Genomic DNA, 20,013 nt, shown 5'->3' with positions numbered 1-20,013 from the left:
CCTTAGAGCCCTGTAGGAAGTTGTGTTTGTGTGTGAGTGTGTGTGTGTGTGTGTCTGTGTGTTGTCTTACTGTGTGGCACATGTGTGTTTTAGTACATAAAGAGAAAGCAGGGGGCAGTGCAGGAGAGTGGGAAAATAACTGAAACACTATTCTGAATAAATACACAGCATTGGTTCAGTATGCAAATCTACTAAATGAGTGGACATGAGTGGAAAGCGCTCATTATTTTGTGTCGGCCGTATATGAGACGTGCCCAAAAGCAAGAAAATGGCCTCACTCATTAATTCATACAGTAAAAACCTGCTTCATGTGCAGCTGAGTGCAATTGTGCATGCGGGTGAGGCCGGTTGGTCACATTTGCATACACTCGCAATTTCAGTGTACTGTATGTGCAAGCATGTGTGTGTCTCTCACCCATGGCATTGCTGTTTAGAAGCAGCACACCGTGAGCATCAGTGGTGTCCTCAAGGCCCATATAGAAGGGGTGCACTCCGTAGCAATTCATCTTGTACTGTTGCAAAGAGACAGAGAGCGAGAATGAAAGAGAAGGGGGTGAATGCGGGTCAAAGAATTGTTCTGTTCCGTGGTTTGTACTAATGTTTGCTCGGGAGCCACTTTGTTTATTCATGAGTATTTTCCTTCACACCTGACAGGGCATTTCTCATCGTATTTATGGGTATGACAACAACACTGCAACAGCGGGCTCGCTCTCAACAGTTTTACCAAAAGTAGGGGGAAAGAAATCCTATAAGTAATCCATGTGCAGATCGATGTGCGATATGTGAGTCTTGTATTTAAAGGTGCAAAAGTGAACAACAATCTTCAGCAGAATGTAAAGACACAATTGTCTTGACGTCATGATGTCTATGTAGGCCTTTTGTATGGCTGAAGTTAGCATGCTAGCCACGGCCCATCCTGCTTCAAAGCTCCTGCACTGGCGGCATAAACACCTACACTTCCTGGTCTGGGCTGCTAGCTGCATGGCTAACTGAGCTAACTAGCGAACATCAGCCACAGATAGCAGCAGTTGGCGGTTACTCTGGCGATGCCACATGTTCGTTTTGAGTATATATTCAACAGGTGGCAAATTTCTTGCATGATGCACCTTTAAATATACTTTCTGTGTTAGTTATAGCACCCAATGGTGCTACTAAATCCGCCCAGACTCTCCGGCCTGAGTTCGAAGACATCAGCAGAGAACTGGAATATTATTTGGGGATTTGAGCTGCTGCCGGGTGCTGAAATAAAAATCAGCAGGTACTAAATGTAGCATGCAGAACATTAAAATGAATGACAAAATTGAAAAAAAACTCCGCTCAGCAAATTATAAACAAAGCAGAGCTTTTTGTGCTTTTTCAAAGATAGTTTATAACGCCCACTTAACTACTACTTAAATCAGCTTGTGTGGCTAAAGGCAGCCATTTATCTATTGTTACTCCCCTTTTTTTTCTGAAACGATTCAACACATGCAAATCCACATCTGTCTTTTGCAGATGCACGTACAGTAATGTACTTCAGTAATTATGCATATGGAACAATATATTGTTCTAGTGGGACAGAGAAGAGCTTCAGAGTGTGGATTTTATGGGCTTTTTTTCCTTCTATAACTCCAGTGAAGGGCCCACTGTTGTCTTCAGTGTTTAGATGAGGATGAAACAAGACAGACCGGGCTAAGAGGAACAGATAGAAAGGTGGCGGGGGACGGGAGATCTGCCACTTTCAGATGTCACCGTCCTGCAAGGAAAACTCATGGGCATGTCACACTCCATCAGCCTCCTGCACTTCTGGTACATAGGAAGTTGTTAAACAGTAATATATGAGGACTGGCCCTGTCTCCGTGTCAGTTGTGTGGATGTGAGTGCTTTTCTCGCTGTGTGTCTGAATGTGTGTCTGTGGGTGCCCTTGTGGCCCTGCTACACGGTGCGAAAGGCCTGACTCAAGAAAGAGAAAGGTCATTAGCTTGTCCGCTAACAACAAGTGACAGCAAGTGCCACTTGTCTTGGTGTCTCTCTGTCAGCCTTTCTTCACTCATGCTTGGTAGATTTACATGGACTGTAACAGTCCAAACTATGAACATAGTCAATATTCTAGATAAATATTAGAACATATTTAAAATATAACAACATTTAAACCAAGCTATTTAATTAATGCCTTGGAAAACCTCATATTTATATTGTTCTTTATAATCTATAATGATACACAACCCAGTTCATCATGACTGATATTTTCTCCAAGATAAACAACGAAGTTTAAGTCTCAGATACAACTCACAGTGTTTATAACATTTGACAAATGCGACCAGTGTTTTAATAGCGGCAGCTCGGAAAAGATAACCGCGCCACAGGTGAAAACCTGTTGATATGTTTATCCAGCAGCAACTTCAGACAGACCAGACGGTACATAGTTAAGATGGGGCTGCTCAGGTGCTCATAGTTTTAAAACCAGACAAGGATTGCCTGGTCTCTCAGTCAGGGTTCACCTAAAAGCTCTGGACTACTTCAAGATGAAAAGCAATGGATTCACTGTTGACTACAGCCTGAAGGCTTGTGTTAATATTGTATGTTGTATATTGTATTGTCCACAGACTTTGTAGAAGCCCATGCTCATTAATTTATTTTATCTTTTTTTTTTTTACAATTTCTTATTCATAGTAATTATAACATAGCCTGTTAATTTACACCAGATTGATACATTTAACTTTAAAATGTGCTGAATTTTCTTTGCTGAAGGAGATCTACAGATGAGAGTCTAGCTAACTAAGCTAACTGACCTAAGGTAACGTTATCGGTGTTTACATCCTGCTCTGTCACAAGCATGAGCGCCTCGTCCGTGAGCAGATGCACATTTCTGTGAAGTGATTGGTTGTCGGTTGAAGTTCGCTAGAAAGAAAGTTCCCACATGAAAGTGTTCACAAGATGGTCTGTGGATTATCAAGTGACCGGGTTAACATTTCTGGAAAGAGGCATGATTCTGCTGCTGAGAACTCTTATTTAAAGTGCAGTCTTATCCGGTTTAATATTAGTATATCAAAGACTGTGTAAATACAGAGTCCATGTCATCCTGCCTGCTCTGTATATTTTTTCTCATTTTCATCCTCTTTCCCTTTCGCTTCTTTTTTAACTCTAATTCCCTCGCTCTCCGAGGGGCCCCGTAATATTAGCCTGAACCCTGTGGAGCTGTCTTGACAGCTCAGCAATTAGGCTTGATAATGCTGATGCAGGTGGAAACCTCATCCTGTCTGGCCTTGACACCGGTAGGGAAAACATGATGACACCCTATAACCGCCGCTCTTATCAGCGGCATCGCATCAAAGTGACACGAGTGTGAGGGAGACAAGTTTACATATTGTGCTGGGAAGGTTGTTTACAAGTCACCTCTGCGGTCTCCCGAGGGTGTGATGAGACACCCAGTGCAGGGCGTTCTCTGGCACGTACTCTGTAATAAGAGCCAAATAGTTTTTTTTTGGAACATGCCATCAAAACCAATTCTGACGGCATGTTGCAGTAAACAACAATTTAGCTCAATGTCACATTTTATTTGTGGAAAACAGAACCAGTCACACACTCCCTCAATGGGATGATCTCAGAGATTGGTGCGGTGCGGTGCGGTGCTTTAGCGTGATACTCACACCGGGCGGCTGGTCCTTGGAGAACATGCCCCAGGTGTGAAAGTCGAGGTTGTGTCTGTAGGTAGGATGCTCCGTCTCTCCGAAGCCGTAGATGTTCTCGGATGCCAGTCGAGTAGACACTTGGATGAACATGTCTGAGAAGGTAAAACCTGGCACGGAGGAGTCCCAGCTGAGGAGAAGTGACAGAGGATTAAATCAATGAGAGACGGGAAGCAGAGGGGGGAGAGGGAATTATTGTCAAAGGGAGTTATTCACAATATGTTTGACACAAATAAGCATAATAACCCGTAGGAACTGCAGGCATCCCTTCAACATAGTTCATACATTTTAATTAGCAGAATTTGAACCGACACTTCTGAAAAGAAAAAAAAAAAAACACGGAAGGCTTAATAATATCACCCTCCGTCAGAGATACTCTTTGAAAACACTCTTTGACGCTCGACTGCTTCATCTGACATCATCACGCCTGCCGAACAAGAGGAAGCTACTTAAGGCTCTGATACACACGGCAACTTTCTTAAGCATATCTGATTGGGTTAAAGAGTGCTGGAGGAGTTGACTCAGCATTGTTACTTTAATCACACAGGGGTTTGAAAAAAATAGTTTCTTGCCCAGAAATACTTGAATGGAATTTTTTAGCCCATACCTCTTTTTATTGCCTGTTTAGGGGAGCGTCGGTATTTTTGAAAATTGGCTGGTGTATCACCGCCCTAGAGGGGATTATTTATTATATTTTTATGAGTTACCTCATAGATGTCCAATGCTGCCAGATAAAGAAGAAACCTTATTTTTAAATCACACTGACATTTGCAAAAACACAAATAACTAAAAATGCAGTCCAGAAAATAGCTGTACTGAACAGTATGACATGTGTTTCACTCTAGACTGGTACATTTTTGTCAAACATGTAGTTCTTTTGTAGCTGAGGAACTAATTATAGTATAACTTTGCTCATATCATGAGAGTAACATCTTCTAATAGCAATTGCTGCGGAGGATGTCACTTTGTCCTAGACTATGAGAGGTAAACCTGAAAAGTGGGTGATAGGAAAATCACCAATAATCTTCCAAATTCATGAAACACAATAAAAAAAATAAATTAAAAAAACTCAGTCCACCTCAACCAATCAGACGACCGGAACACTCACATCTTGGTTCCCGTGCTCTTCCTGTAGACCTGAATTCCGAAGGGGTTTTGGGTAATTTGGACCTTGTACAGCCTGCTGTTCTCATCGGTGTCAGGAGTGGCAGGAACAGACAGCTCTACCGGAACCTCATAACGTTCTGTGGTTGGGTCCCAGATCTGGACATGGGAGTTGATGTTACACGTTTATGTCAAGCAGGCAAGCAGGATGGACGCATTGAATTTAAAGAAAAACACAGTCACCGGGAGAGAAGTAGCACCACCACTGGCACGAAGAGGCAAGAAAACACTTACCTTAAACTGCAGCATGTCACTTTTGTGGTAAATGATCTCAACGCGCAGATTGTTGATGTCTGGTGACCCCGGGCGATTGCTGCTCCTGTACCTCATGTTCCGGTTGATATCGACTGTCATCCCTGAGAGGGTTTGTTGGGAGTTTGAGACACTGTATCCGTAATCAGTTGGAAAGTAGCACCACGGAACACCTGCTATGGTGCTTTGCTGGATGAGGACAGAAAGGAAAGTGTAGTGGAACATTAAAAACTAAACTTTTTTTTATCCCCTGGTCAATTCAGAACATTCTGTTACCATGTTTTTGTCTGTAGTTAGATATTTCTATATTTTTTGTACATTGTATTGGTTAGATGTCACCTCTGTGCCTGTTACTTGATTGAATTTCCTGATGACTCGGATCCTACATGCACAATTGTACAGAATATAAAACCAGTCTTTCATAAAAGTTGACTTTATCTGCAAAAAAAATCTAAAAATAATTAAAAAAGAGAAGATTTTTCAGTTGTTTGGTGAAAGAAAAAAAATCGTCTGCATCTGTTGTAAAAGTTAACCAGTATGAAGCATAAAGATTAGTTATTAGTTCATCATCTATTCTTATATTGGTATATATATAATATCAATACCTACGTAGTTGGTCAAAAATATCGTGATGATTGATTTTAAGGCTCAGTACAAGCATGTATGGGGTGCTTTTAAAGTGGCACTATGCACTTTTTAGTTGAGTTCAGAATTTCTTCGCTAAAAACTACATATTGCATGAACATTCATGAAAATGTTGAGATGTATGCAAAAATCACGCATCACGAAAGTCTTATCTTAATCTTAAAGTATCGCAATTTTTATTTTCGCCCAGCCTAACTCCGACGCTACATGCCTCAATGTAAGAACCATGAAAACGAGTCTTGAATGCGCAGATGAAATGTAACTACCCAAATAAAAGGTATTTGGAGGAAATCAAAACTTGCTTGTTTTTCCAACTGTTTAGTGACGGAAAATATAGATAATGTGAGTATGTGCGTGTGGCTGTCATCCATGTCACCCCTCACCTGCCAGATGCAGCCTCTGGCCTTGCACTTCGCCTCATCTGAGTTCTCCTCCGGGTAGCAGTCGAAGCGCTGGTACGCCTCATCCACCGGGTCCAGATCCCACGCCAAGACATAGGTCTCCCGGAGCGCCAAGCCGAGGCCTTGCAGGGTGAGAACCTGTGTGTGTGTGTGTGATGAAGGGAGAGGGAGGAGAAATGGTGTGAGAGAATAGTAGATTAGTCAGTCTGAGGCTGCCGGTGTGAGAACATTCTGCCAGAGTTGTCTCTGAGTGAGCAGCTCTTCCTCTGCCCAGACATGCTTGAGACTGCCTGCTCGACGTTGCGTGCGCTATCAATTAAGACACAGCTGTTAATTTCCCTCGCTGTTTCAACAGCCTCTGCCGGGAATTATGAGTCACCCTCACAACAAAATCTTGGGGAGGCCCCTTTCGCTCTTGTCACTCCAGTCACCATCTGATACATCCTCGGCTGGCGAGGAGACCTTTGAGATCTTCATCAGTCTTTTTGTTTTTTTTTTCGCTTGTGGTTTTTATTTATTTTTGGAAACACATGTGTATAACACATCCTTGCAGGACACAAACACGTAAGACGGCATGTTTTAGAAAGAAGTACAGAACACTAATGAGAAAAGTGCAAAAGGGCCGTGTGGGAGGCATTTTACACAAGCTCTGTGAGCGATATAGGTGACTGTGAAGCTATATAGATTTCTGGACATGGTGGTTAAAAGAAGCATAATGAAGTCATAAAACGAAATAAGACATCGGAACAAGAGTGAATCACATATTGTACTGTTCCATTCAAGTGCATACGGAAGTAATGATGTTTGGCGGCTGTGAGCTATACTCAAGGCCCAGTCCGACTGAGCCTACAAAGACCGATGGACAGGACAAGCTGGAGTTTTAGGTTTAACAGCACATTTACCCTCCACCCCCAGGAAATGATTACCGCGGAGAGTCATTTGATAAATGCACGCTTGCGTGTGTGACCAGAGAGACCTTGGGGATCTACACAAGCATAGCCCACGACCACACACACACAGACGCTTGTCCGCGCACTGAAATAAACACAAGCGCAACAGAGAGAGAAAAAAAAAAATCTATATAGTTTTACCTAACTGAATCTCTTGACACTTTATAGTCTCTTGCTGTTTGCCCATAACCCTGGCCACTTACCGTGGGATCATCGCTCTTAGTCATTCTTTCTCACTCTTTTCTTCACACACACACACACACACACACACGCACACACACACACCCACAAAGCTTTTATGATCCTCGCCCTACGTAAACTGTTATTCCTTACACTTAGAGGCTAACCCTGAAATGTACAGTAATGGTTTCAAGTCCCGGTCTTATTGAAACAAACGGCGGACGCCCACAAGAGTAGCCACAGTAGAACTCATCCACACTGCCTCAGTCCTGCATCTGTGTGTACGGCAAAGTCCGCCTGACACAGTGAATACACTGTATGTGTGGGAGTTTTTTATATGTAAAAACTATAGAGTTCGATTATCCAATTTGGCATTCCTAAAAATGTGATTAACTATCAGTGTTGGGAAGGTTACTTTTGAAATGTGATAAAGGTTGCAGATAAGACTGTTACCAATGCAGTAAGTACTAAGTAAAGCAACTAGTTTGATTACTTAAAGCAATGTAACATATTACATTTGATTAGTTTTCTGAAAAATGCTTTTAATTGTGCAATTAGCTGACAAGCGAACCCCTGTTACCCTTGTAATGACAGCAACAGCAGCTAATAAATAAATCAATTTTCTGTGTTTTTTTTTTTTATTGTCCACTTGGCCACTTGGGGGCAGCAGACCAAGCTGTGTACATAGCAGTGACACATTACCACGTCATAATGTATATACGGCAAACTTGTCAGCAGTTTCTTTTTATGCATTCAGCAAATGCTAGGCAACATTAGTATTTACCAGTCATGTTTTTGGCCTACCTGGTGACTAATGTATATACGGCAAACTTGTCAGCAGTTTCTTTTTATGCATTCAGCAAATGCTAGGCAAGATTAGTATTTACCAGTCATGTTTTTGGCTACCTGGTGAATACAGGTCCTATATTCACTCTTTGACTAAATCTGATCTCCGGCGACTCCTGATGGAAATATCTGAGTCCCAAGCTGCTATATATTTTGCAATGTTAACTAGCTAGTCGCTAACATTGTCAGCAGTTTGGTGCTGGGCAGATGGGTCTGCCAGTGTTTTTTTTTTTTTTTTGTTTGTTTTTTTTTTAAGAGAGGCTAGACTGATTCAAAGCAGGAACATTAAGGCGCGTGAAACCCAACCAGTGAGTGGACCTGCAGAATCAAGTGAAAGATGTTTGCGGGTTCATCACGCCAAGCGAAATCCTTCACATCGGAAAATAGTCATTAACACCATTGTTAATAGAACAATGACGATTACGGCAGTCATTTGTCTCCAGACATCCCGGAAAGAAGATATTTTACACTTTCCGTTTTGTAAGTGTTTTCTGTTATTTTCCCCGTCATGAAAAATAATATGCTTAATTTTGCATCCGTGCATGAACATGCACTTCTTTACCTGTTTGCCTCCTTCGTGCTGTATGTTGGCATCCGGAACGTTGGTTGTTGTGTCACCGCTTGATTGAACATGAGTCACAGAGACGGACGTGGGACGATGTGGCTCACCAAGGATTACAATGTTGTCAAACTTCAGGTTGTTTGGGTCCTGGTAGCCAGCATGGGTCACCTGCATTGTCAATTTTCTCTACAACACAGAGGGCACACAAACAATTACACGGCTTATTATAACCTGCTGTAGTCATTGCATGCTGTCAAAATTAAAGTAATTATTGCTAGATTTACTTTCTGCAGCGTGTAACATTGTCTATTCTCTGTTGCTGTTTTGAAGAGATACGATAGCTTGATACAATGTAAAACAGTCACAGCTTAAATTAGTTGGCACCGCTGTTACCATAAGCAACCACTTTATAAACTCCCAAAACTTGTGTCCACCAGTCAAACAGCGGCTCCCATAGATTTCCCTGTCTGTAAATCCCCCATCCGAGCGTAATGCTGACGACCAGGAACAACATCATCGCCATGCATTAAACATGTGAGGCAATCCTCAGTGCTGCGTCAAGCGGGAACATGGGGTACTTGATCCAACAAAGCTTCTGCAGCGTTACGCGGATCAATCATGCTCAGTGTTCTGGAGTGGGAAAGTCTAATGTCTCTGGTGGTTTTGAACTCTGAACTCAAGTTCAGATCAGAGGGAATATGTGGATTTAAAGAGGTGTGGATTTGTGTGAGAGAAACTTACATTGAGAACGGAGAACGTGTAGTGGATGTGTTTGCCTGTTTCAACCGTCGCTGTAGAGAGAAAAGAGCAGATGCTGAACAACTGATGCACATACGTACGGAACAGATTATTACCTCTTAACATATGTAAGATGACTGACTGTATTTGAACCAGGCCATCCTCATCAAGAAAACTGTGAGAGCAGCTTTTTATGACCCATATTCATGTTTACTGTTAGGCGGCGACCTCTCGGAGGCAAAGGAGGAAGTCAGGTGATGGAGTATAAAAAGCAACGAAGTCCATAAGGTGGAAGTTGAATGGGCGAAACAATTGTGAGACTTAAAGTCGATGGTGAGTTATTTTAACTCAGTAATGTACTTAACTTGTGTCACACACAAAACAAAATTTAAGTCATGTACATAAGTCACATAAGTAATGTATTTAATATTTATTTTCATCCACATTATGACTTTTTCCAAAACCTAACCAAGTCGTTTTAGTGATTAAACCAAAGGGTATGTCTGTTGCTATGATGCAACTAACATGTCATTTGGTCATTAGGTTATAAGGATTTGTTGCCATGGGCAGCAATACTAGCTGGGTTTCCGTCCAAATCTAGCGTGAATTTTGACAAGAGCTAATGAGAATATGTGCAAAAAAGTTTTTTGTTTTTTTTTTTTTTCCGAACCACAGCAAATTGCACTTATTTGGAGTTGGATAATCAAGATAAAAAGCTAGCGGAGTTAATTCTCTAGTTGGTTGTGATTATATCACTGCAGGGGAATAGAGTTCAACAAGTATATTTATTAAATGATTCCCAGTCAGACCTCAAACAGGACAAAACAATGTAGAAACCAGGATGGAAACATTTATGTTTGTTTCACTTGAGGACGCTTACAGTATTCTCATTGCTCCGAACAGATCTTGTGTTTTCATCTGCATTTATCTTACGTCTCTTAATTGGAACGAAGACTTCGCTGGATGTTTAAATCACATGCTTTGTGAACATCGGGACTTATTCGGTTTGTTTCCACGGAGCATTTGATTTTAACCCTTAATCTCCAACGGCATAAACTTTTTTTTGTGATAGTTTGAGATTCTATCAAATTTTCCACACTTTCATTCATGTGGAAAAACAATAAACAGGTGGCAGAAAACCTGCCCACCCACTCATGTGATGCTTTGTACCTCACAAGATAGGAGCTTCAGTTTGATGCTCGTAAAAAAATGAATAAAAAAAATGAGTCTGTCTCTCACACACCAGCACATTAGCACACAATACCTCTGGTGTCGCCATCATCCCAGAACAGCTCCCCAGCTGCCTGGCCGTTGTCATCGAGAGCAATGATCAAACCCATGGGGTTGAGACGACTAGAGACGGAAACATAAACACCATACGTACATGTTATTGCGATGCGATGAGTCAAAACACTACTTAACACGTGTGCACATGAATATATATCAGGATACACAACTTGCTGCCTTTATGGTGATGTGCACTTGTGTGAAAATTTGTTTGATCTATATGCCGCTGTGAGTGTTGGCGTGATAATACAAATGTTTGTCACATAATCACCGACAGCTCGTTGGAATCGTTCACCATCACTTCAGGTGATAACTTTGTGTGTGCGAGTGTTGTGTTTACCTGTAGGTGGTGGTGACATTAGGCCTCTGCGTGGGAAGGATCGCGCCGCCTCTGATGTGTAAACCAAGCTTGTCAGCTGGTAGATGCATATTAACGTGTTTTTTGCGGTCTGCCAGTCGTTCCATCTGATCGAGAAGACAACAGAATCTATTAACTCACTTACATTCCCCCGTGTGATGCACTGTTGGCAAGACAGTGCTCACGCTGCCTGCTTCAAGGTTAGGACAATGGCCCTATCTTTTGCATGAACTTGGGCTGGTAAATACCGGCTCTAGGCTTGCGTGAAATTGCCATCTCTACATGCATCTCGGCTTTTTCTGAGGCTCCTTTAGCACTGAAGCATAAATGCAGACAACTATGTTTTTCCTTTGTTGTAAATGGATCAGTTATATTAGTCTGGGCCTGCAACCCTGATAGAACGTGTATCGGGCCTAAAGATGCTTTGCCGTCACCACAGTGAACACAGGATAATATTCCGACTCTTACAGTAAACCTAACGTTGTTATTACTGGTGAGTGTTGACCTTCTCACTTGTAAATTCCACTCTGTGATTGCATACATTGTTGCATTAGGTGCATAAGCTTACAGAATGACTTACAATGGGACCATAAAGATGCCTTGAAGGATTGATTTATAAGGTATGCCCTCTACTGAGTGTCATCTAAGCTAGTTTCTTGTTTACTCCATTGAAAGAAATAGGCCCTGTGACGTGTTCTCTGTGAGGTTGGTAGAGCATGCAGAGTCAATGGGATTATGTTACTGTAAGATGCAAACCTGTGACCTCCATAATACAGTTCAGTATAGCTTCATTATGTTTGGGTTGCAGCAGAAATCTTAGAGAAGAATATCTAAAAAACCCAACAAACGATGCCAGACCCATCGTCACAGCTATCCAACTAGAGGCATGTGAGGAAATGTGTATTTTTTGTAATTTGGTGAACTAGCCCTTTAAATAGGAAAATACTGCATGTCCACTTTCTAGTGATCTAAAGAACTTCAGCCTCATTTTAGACAAATTACAGTAAGTTTTTTGTACAACTTTTGAGTCGTTACAGTAAAAATGAGTCAAATATGTTATTTTTGGCAGCGTAATGATAAAATTGTGCAACTGCTCTGCGAAGATGCCCATTTAAGATGAGGAGACAAATCTCCCTCTCCCTCTCGCTATCTCTCTCTCTCTCTCTCTCTCTCTCTCTCTCTCTCTCTCTCTCTCTCTCTGTCTCTCCATCTTCTCTCCGCCCCTCCACTTATTTCTCTGAGGGCCCAGATAGAGCACAGTTAATTTCTGATCCCCAGAGGACTGAATCCTCCGACCGGCCTAAAACAATTTAAAACTCTCTTCTCTCCATCTCCTCTCGCTCTCCTTCTACCTACTTCCCTCTCCGACGTCCCGTTATTCTCTCTTGTGGTGCTCTAATTCTTTTTTTTTTATCCTATTTTCCTACATTCCCATGGAGGTGTGTGTGTGTGTGCGCGTACCATTTTATACAGTAAAAAGTATGGCCGAGTGTGTGGGCTGGAGTTAGTGGAGCGTCTACAAGCAATTTCAGATCTTATCACCCCCTCATTGTCTGCCTTAAGGAGGTCTTCTCGAGCCTTGTCTTCTCCCCCCTTCTCCTTATTCCTGCCGGCCAATGCTCCCATTTTCCCTCCCCTCTACATACTGTAATTGCCATCCTCCCTTTTCTCTTCTCCCCATCCTCTCGTTCCCTCTCTCTTTCCATGTCATGTGCTTTATTTTTGTTCCACTTCCATCCTGTCTGTTTCTCCGCTCCTTCATCCCTCAGTTTTTTTTCTTCCATTATTTCGTTCCTCTCGTAACTTGTTTTTCATGGTCATTTTCGCTACATCAACGCTCCCCCTCCCTTCCACCCTCCTACCCAGATAATCACAGGGGACCAACCAGGACAAGGGGCCGGCGGCAAGACAGCCAATCTAATCGTTCATCTGATCAGCGGGCGCTTTACATTGCCACTGTGACGCCCCAAATAAGGTCCCAAAGGAGCTCAACGCCTCTTTTATCTCGCTGTCAGGGAGATAATCTCTCTCCCCTCTTCTCTGTCCCCCCGCTCACTCTATCTTTTGTCCTCGCTCCCATGCCGTCTTATCGCTCTCGGTCTCAAACAAAGAACCGGAGGTGAAGACTTTCATGTGATACATGTTCGTTGTGTGTGTGTGTGTGTGTGTGCGTGTGTGCGTGTGTGTGTGGGTGTGTGTTACTTCCTCAGATGTAGCGTCATACTCATACGCCCCTCTTTCAATCATTTTTACTGGGTACATGTAAATGTTTATGTTACCAATTAATTAATCACACCTGTGCATTCCAGCTTATTCTAACGCAAAAACCCTGCAATTAATGCTGTTTAGCTTATTTGTCATCCTCATGTCTATGAGGCTTCATTTTCTTAACACCACATCGCAGAGATGTTGATTCAATTCTATGATTTTTTTTTTTTTAATGCCTCTCTGTTTTGAATCAGATTGCATTATGTTGAAATGTGTCTCTTTTAATGTAAATTAAATGGGGGGAAAAAAACAAGAAACACCCATACTGTGCTGTCAAACTCATACATAAATGGTCTCATGCCGCCTATTACCAAGAATTATATGGCCATCATCACATTATAACAGACTGTCAGTCATGTTGCGTGCACTCTACTTGGAGTACAATCGGTCTGTTGCAGTAATCTCTAGAGAAAATAATACATCAGCAACAGTTTGAAGTGGAAGAGCTTAAGTGTCTGCGGTGTTTGCTGTAGGTATATGAATTAATGTGCAGGTAGACCAGCAATTTTACCAAACGTAGTTATCATAATTATGACACTATTTATGTTGTGACACAAGTTAAAGCAGACGTCTTATACTCATTTTCATGCTCCTATCTTTATTCATGGTTGCTGCTATAATTGTCAAGCCCAGCAGTTTCCCACACTGCCCAGTGCTGCATCACTGCATTCTCCCACTGTCTGATACATTCTGTTTTAACACCTGTCTCTTTAAGCCCCCCCCCCCCCAAAAAAAAATGGCCAACCTGCTCTTATTGGTCAGCTCACACAAGCCTAAGCAGCTGTGCTAAATTAATTCTTACGTGCCAAAGTAGCTGCTAGGCATGAATTGTGCACATGTGTGACATGGTAGCCTAGCGTGATGTCACCAAGTCACTGAATTAAAGGCGGGATTATTTGCGAAGCTTAAGGCACCTCAGGAACCTGAAACCCACCCATTGGTGCAAAGTTTGGCCTTTATAACCTCCAGACCTTTTGCGTGCATGTGTGTCCATATAAAAAATTTAAGTGAAGGAAAAGAAGACAAAAACAAAAAAGCACAATAGGTCCCCTCTAAGAGGAAGTGGACGTGTTTAAAGGGAACTGTTTGAAAAGAGTCCAGAAAAGACTTACCGATTCATAGTTGTACCACACAGCATCAGGGATATACGCCTGCAACCATTCCACACCCTGCAGAAAACAAGGACAAAAAAATTTCTTCATATGTGTGTGTTGGAACAATGATCTAAGTGTTCTCAGCTCGAACATTAAATCCATTAGGTGCCTCTGATTTGTAAAGTACCTATCAAAAGGTGTTAGCTTTGTGCCTCGTGTGAAAGCATGGCCGTGTTTGATTTGTGTTTGCAGCCAGTTACACCTGCTTTAGCTTACTGCGCCAATCCTGACACTTTAATCTTACAAGGCTAAACATGGGGAGGAAGACTACAATGCACCACAAAGGAAGCGCGAGATACGTCGCGCTGCAATAAATCACTCCGACTTTATAATAAATAAAAAAGGAGATGAAAATGTTTCCATCAAGGGGAGTTATTTTGAAACTGCCTATCATCTGATATAAAGTTTCCACAAAGCCCCTCTGACATTTCAGACTACAGCGCTACGGTGCAACAGATGATGGAAAAGACAGCATCAAGCGACGACTGATAGGTGACACCCTTTGATGGCTTAAGGTGGTGGACAGACAGGAGCAATCAATAGAAGAGCGCCTAGCCTTTGATAGCGTTGTCACTTCCCCGCTCTTTCTGACAGGGCAGAACAGAGGGAGAGGGAGAGATAAACAGAGAGCACGGCGAGAGAAAGAGCCAACCACAGGTCCTCGTCAAAGCACACCGAAATGGTGAAACAGACTATGTCAGCTGTGTAGGCCAAGGCCGTCTGTCAAAGACGCCAGAATCGCACTCCCTTTCTCTCTCTCTCTCTCTCTCCGTCTTCAGCTGCATGTCCTATTTTGTGGCTCTCTGGGAGCCTTTATTAGGACCAAAGAAGAGGGGTGACAGGAAGCCAAGAGAAAATAAACAGGTAGGAGAGCAGGGAGCAAAGGGTAATTAAATGGAGGAAGAGAAGAGCATTTTTGAAAAGCAAGAGCACTGTATTAAAATCCACAACACGATAGTCATGGCCAAAATAATCCAGGACAACAATATCGTGGTGATGTCAATGAAACATTAGCTAGCTAGTTGCTGCAGCTTCTCCCTCTTCTCTTCCTCCTCCTCCTTTTTTATTTTCTTCCATTTTATGGCAGGTGGCAGCCAGCATCATGGTGCATTACTGCAACTAACACAACGTAAGAATGGAATTAAATTGATATGTTTTAAAGGGTAGCTCCACCATTTTTAATTTCCATTACAGTGTGTTTACAGGTCTTGGGGAGTTCTATCAGTTGTGAAAAAACAAAAGTTTAAAGTCATTTGTGGCTCCAGAGGAAGCTGCATGTAATCTGATACATTTTCTCCAGTGATGTCACTCAGGGGCTAAGTTGCATTGTGGGTAATGTCGGCACCAGGTTTTGAAAAGTAGTCTGCTAATGTTGCATTGCACTTCTACCAAAATCAATACAGCACAACCAAAGATATCTACTTCTTTATTTCTCCCTTTCAAAAGCTGACGGCTATGTTACCCACAATGCAACTTAGCAACTGAGAAGCATCACTGGAGGCAATTAATCAGATTGCATGCAGCTTCCTCTGGAGCCACCAAAGATTTTATACTACTTTTTTTCACATATGCAGCAGTACTCCCCAAAGACCTGTAAACACACTCTAAGGTGTTACACTGGTGTAGTTGGCCTTTGTGAGCTGCATGATTATTTACAGGACATTTCTGCATGATTAACATGATATCAATATTTCAGTTTTAAATATCATAGTTAATGCCTCACCCCTATGTGAAAAAAAAGAAGCATGAGTGAGATGATGGAGACATATTGCTTTAATGGCCCGCTAACCAAATTAAATGACTTAAAGTCCTCTTCGGGGGCTACGTTTGCAGTTTGAGGCAGGTAACCTGTCACAACCGCTGCACAGTCTAGGGGATGACAGCCGGGGGAAATGGATGCCCCCCCTTTACCTCGTTTTCTGGTGTCTGATTTGCTCGCAGCGCCTATCACTCAGCCCGCTGACAAATGGGTAGCGACTGCAGGACTTAGCATGGCTGCTAAAGGTGATTGAGAGGGACAGGGCGTGAGGCTCGTATCCTAATTTAGATCAGTGAAGCCCGGTTAGCCATAAGGTAAGATTTGATCAGGTGGGCCAACGATTCATACTGGCAGGATGATCAGATGGTAGCCGAGGTAGATGAGAGAGACAGAGAGGAAGAGATAGAGGTGGTGGTGGTGGTGAGGGGTGGGATGAAATGAAATGGGATCACAAGGGTGAGTTGACAGCAGCTGATTAAGAGAATGCAGATGAGATAAGGGAGCCAACGTCTGATGAAAGGACGAGCTAAAAAGAAAAAGGGGAGTAAAGAGCGAGAGGAGGGAGAGTGGAGGCACGGATGAAGACCAGAGGGGATGACGGAGAGCAAGGGAGCGCAGGAGAGCTCCCCAGTTTATCACAGAGATCAAGGTTAAAGCATCGACTGATCTGAACGATAGACCACGAGCATCATTAGAGAGAGGGAGAGGCAGGCGGACAGAGCGATAAATAGAAAGAGACAGAGAGAGATGAGAATAATGAAAAAGGAAGAGTGGAGGCAGGATGTGAAGGAGGTTGTCAAAGATCAGCCTGCGACCTCTCTCAAGCCGCCGACACTATCTCTTCATGTGGCCTGACGCGTCTGTTAAAGATAGTGGCCACTGTTCTTGATGCCCGTCTTCACTCCCGCTTAAAAAAAACACAGCGCCGCGCCCCCCAGCAGCACCCTGTCACCACAAAAGATGAATATTCAGCCGCAGCGGATCTGCCGGTTTTGGAACGAGCCCGTTTCGAGCAACGGAGCAGAGGTGTGAAAATCTTCTAAAGCTTGTGTCAGTGCGCCACGCTGCACCGCTATGTCGGTCTTCTGCGGCAGATTAAGGATTCTGTGTCAAACCATAACAGGCCATGTTTAGCGTGCAGCTATTTACAGAAAACCCAGGAGAAAAAAAAAAAAAAAAAAAAAACATCTTCACGATAACATGTCAGAGTGGAAGTAAAAATCAGGATTTACAGACAGACTCGCTCACAGGGAAGATGAAGACACTACTTTAACTCCCTTCATAAAGCCTCAGACAGATAGATTGAGGTGACAATAAGGTGTGAGATATCTGATGAAATAAAAAAAGACAAGAAAATCTATCTTCCAGCTCTACGTGCATGCTGCAGCAATCAAAACACATTACCCCTTGGTCATGTGCCTTAAAATCCACTAAAGACGCCATCACGAAACTATACAACAACACAGTCAAGAAAAATCATACTTGAGTAAAAGTAAAGATGCTATGTTATTTGGTCTACGTGAAAGTCACCCATATGAATAGTACTTGAGTAAAGTATCTGACATTAGATGTAACTCAATTTTTGGCCGGTACGATGAACTCTAAAACGTGCCGGTTTGTATTTGATTCAGCATGAAGTCTGCTAAGGAGCTAGTACATGAAGTTATCACATAAATGCACTAAAGCAAACAGTAAAATGTTTTTGGAATTTTGGAACTTCCAACTCTACAAGTTGGAAATGCAACATAATGTAAAAATTCACAATAGAACTGTTAGAGCTTGGCTAGAACATTGCTCTGTGTGTGCAGAACACAATTTTATACTGCCATTGTATTTTTATTATTCATTTGCTCTTTCTGTGACTTCACCTTTAAAAAAGTCTCCATCTTGCTAGCATCTTGCTAACACTAAACACTAAGTACAAGTGCACCTGTTGCTTGAACATCTATGCTGCAACACCAATTTTATCTTAATGTCCATGTCAAATACATAAGTAAATAAACTAAACATGGGTTAGCAGCAGGTAACAGTGTATTGACAACACTGCCACTGATACAGCGTTTTCCGTCAGATTCAGATTGTTTTGATAGCTAACTTGCACCTTTTCTTTTTTGCCTGCCACAACCTTCAGTATGCAGAGGCGGGAGAGGGGAGCTTCAGTATGGAGTCTTGTCAGTATTGATCAAGCAGCATGGTGCATCATAGGCGTGTTGTTCGGGTTTGGTTTGACCCACATTTTGGACACTTGAGCTTGCAAACGCTGTTTGCGGATGATATTCTGGTCAAATTGATTTTAAATTTGAACCCCCTCATGCAGAGAAACAAAATTACTTGTATTTTTCGTTCCAGCGTACTGTGGCTGTGATGTGAACATAGAGCTGTCAGATTGCGCCGCGGTGCATTAAGTGCGGGTTTGTAGGGCTGAGTGCACCCTACTGGCTATTAGAAAGAGTTTCCAGATGAGGGGGAACACGGTAAGCACACGTTTGGTCTAACTCCCTAGTTAGTTTATCCAACACACTCTAAGTCAGTTCGTGGCATTTCTGCACCATAAAAAGCAAGTTCATGATTTTCCCTTTTTTCATAATCTCCGTTCCAGACATTTCTCTCTACGCAATCCTCGGGGCACTTTGATGCAGAGCACATGGCTTTTAAAAGTTGGTCAATAATCGCCAGAGAATCAGTGGATTTTTTACTGCTATTTACGTTTGTCTCATTTCTCTTTGTTTGATTCGCTAGAAATAACAACCTGCATACTCACCTTATAGCTCCACCCTCAGGACAGCTTAAACCCTGAGGCACCTCATGCATAAAAAAAGAAACCCCCCACTTCTTGTATTAGAAACTTTTCACACTGATTGAAGTTACTTCTTCCCCGGCCCCACTACGAATCCAATTCGCCTTCCACTATTCCGTAATTCACGAGAGGCCATGCTAAATTGCTTATTAATCAGGCCACTTTGACATGACCGCAATTGCTGTGTGTATGCACACATACACAGGCGTGCACATTTACACGTACACACAGGGGCACGCATTCACACACACACACAAAGATGCACAAACACACACATACACACTTCTATCTGCACTTCTAATCTGCTAGTAATGAGGTCAGTGCTCTCATTAGAGCTGAGAGAAAAGAGGGAGGATATGAAAGAGAGAAGAAAGAGGGATGAAAGGAGGGGAGGGCAACAAAGAAAATCCCATGTCATGTTTTCCCAGTGGAGGTCAGAGTGTGCGTGCGCGTGTGACCGAGTGTGTGTGAGTAACTGATCTCATCTGCATCATCTGCAAGACACGTTCCTCTATGTACTACATGTGTGTGATGTGATACTTTCTAGGTCTAGATATGAGTACTCGAGGGCCAAAGCACGTTCATATGTATGTGTGATTGTTCTGGGATGTTCTTTTTTAAAAATCTTGTTTGTGTGTTAGCTGACCGGGTCTAGAACAGGTGTGATGAGCAGGTTTTTTCCCCAGAGGAACTGGCGGTCCACATCCCAGGTGTTGCTGTCAGTGAAGAACCTTGGGAATGACAGACAAAAGTATAGAATCAATTAGATATATCTCATAATATGTATGGTTTATATATATACATAAACAACTGCACTGTGTCACGCTTAAAGGGCAACTCCACCAATTTAACATATCAAAGTGCCGCAGGTCTTGAGCACTACTACTGTATATGTGGAAAAAAGTAGCTGTCCAAACCTGTTGCATACATTACCCACAATACAATTAAGCAACTCAGAGATATCACTGGAGGCATTTTTTGCGA

At 42.5% G+C, this 20,013-nt stretch overlaps 1 protein-coding gene across 1 annotated transcript in view; it reads right to left on the bottom strand.

The window, feature by feature from the left end:
• The window catches only part of si (sucrase-isomaltase), a 72,299-nt gene that overhangs the window by 26,883 nt on the left and 25,403 nt on the right, over positions 1 to 20,013 (bottom strand). The window contains exons 18-28 of the mRNA XM_030443023.1: positions 19,676 to 19,760; positions 14,432 to 14,488; positions 11,034 to 11,158; positions 10,671 to 10,759; positions 9,410 to 9,459; positions 8,669 to 8,854; positions 6,113 to 6,268; positions 5,067 to 5,273; positions 4,777 to 4,931; positions 3,630 to 3,798; positions 416 to 512 (exon numbers count right to left, since the gene is read on the bottom strand). Coding sequence (XP_030298883.1) covers positions 416 to 512; positions 3,630 to 3,798; positions 4,777 to 4,931; positions 5,067 to 5,273; positions 6,113 to 6,268; positions 8,669 to 8,854; positions 9,410 to 9,459; positions 10,671 to 10,759; positions 11,034 to 11,158; positions 14,432 to 14,488; positions 19,676 to 19,760 — 1,376 coding nt within the window. The remainder of the gene's footprint in view (positions 1 to 415; positions 513 to 3,629; positions 3,799 to 4,776; positions 4,932 to 5,066; positions 5,274 to 6,112; positions 6,269 to 8,668; positions 8,855 to 9,409; positions 9,460 to 10,670; positions 10,760 to 11,033; positions 11,159 to 14,431; positions 14,489 to 19,675; positions 19,761 to 20,013) is intronic.

This window comes from Sparus aurata, chromosome 2, assembly GCF_900880675.1.
Source record: "Sparus aurata chromosome 2, fSpaAur1.1, whole genome shotgun sequence".
Taxonomy (NCBI): domain Eukaryota; kingdom Metazoa; phylum Chordata; class Actinopteri; order Spariformes; family Sparidae; genus Sparus; species Sparus aurata.
The sequence above is the reverse complement of the archived record's forward strand: the minus strand, read 5'-3'. Positions and strand labels throughout refer to the sequence as shown.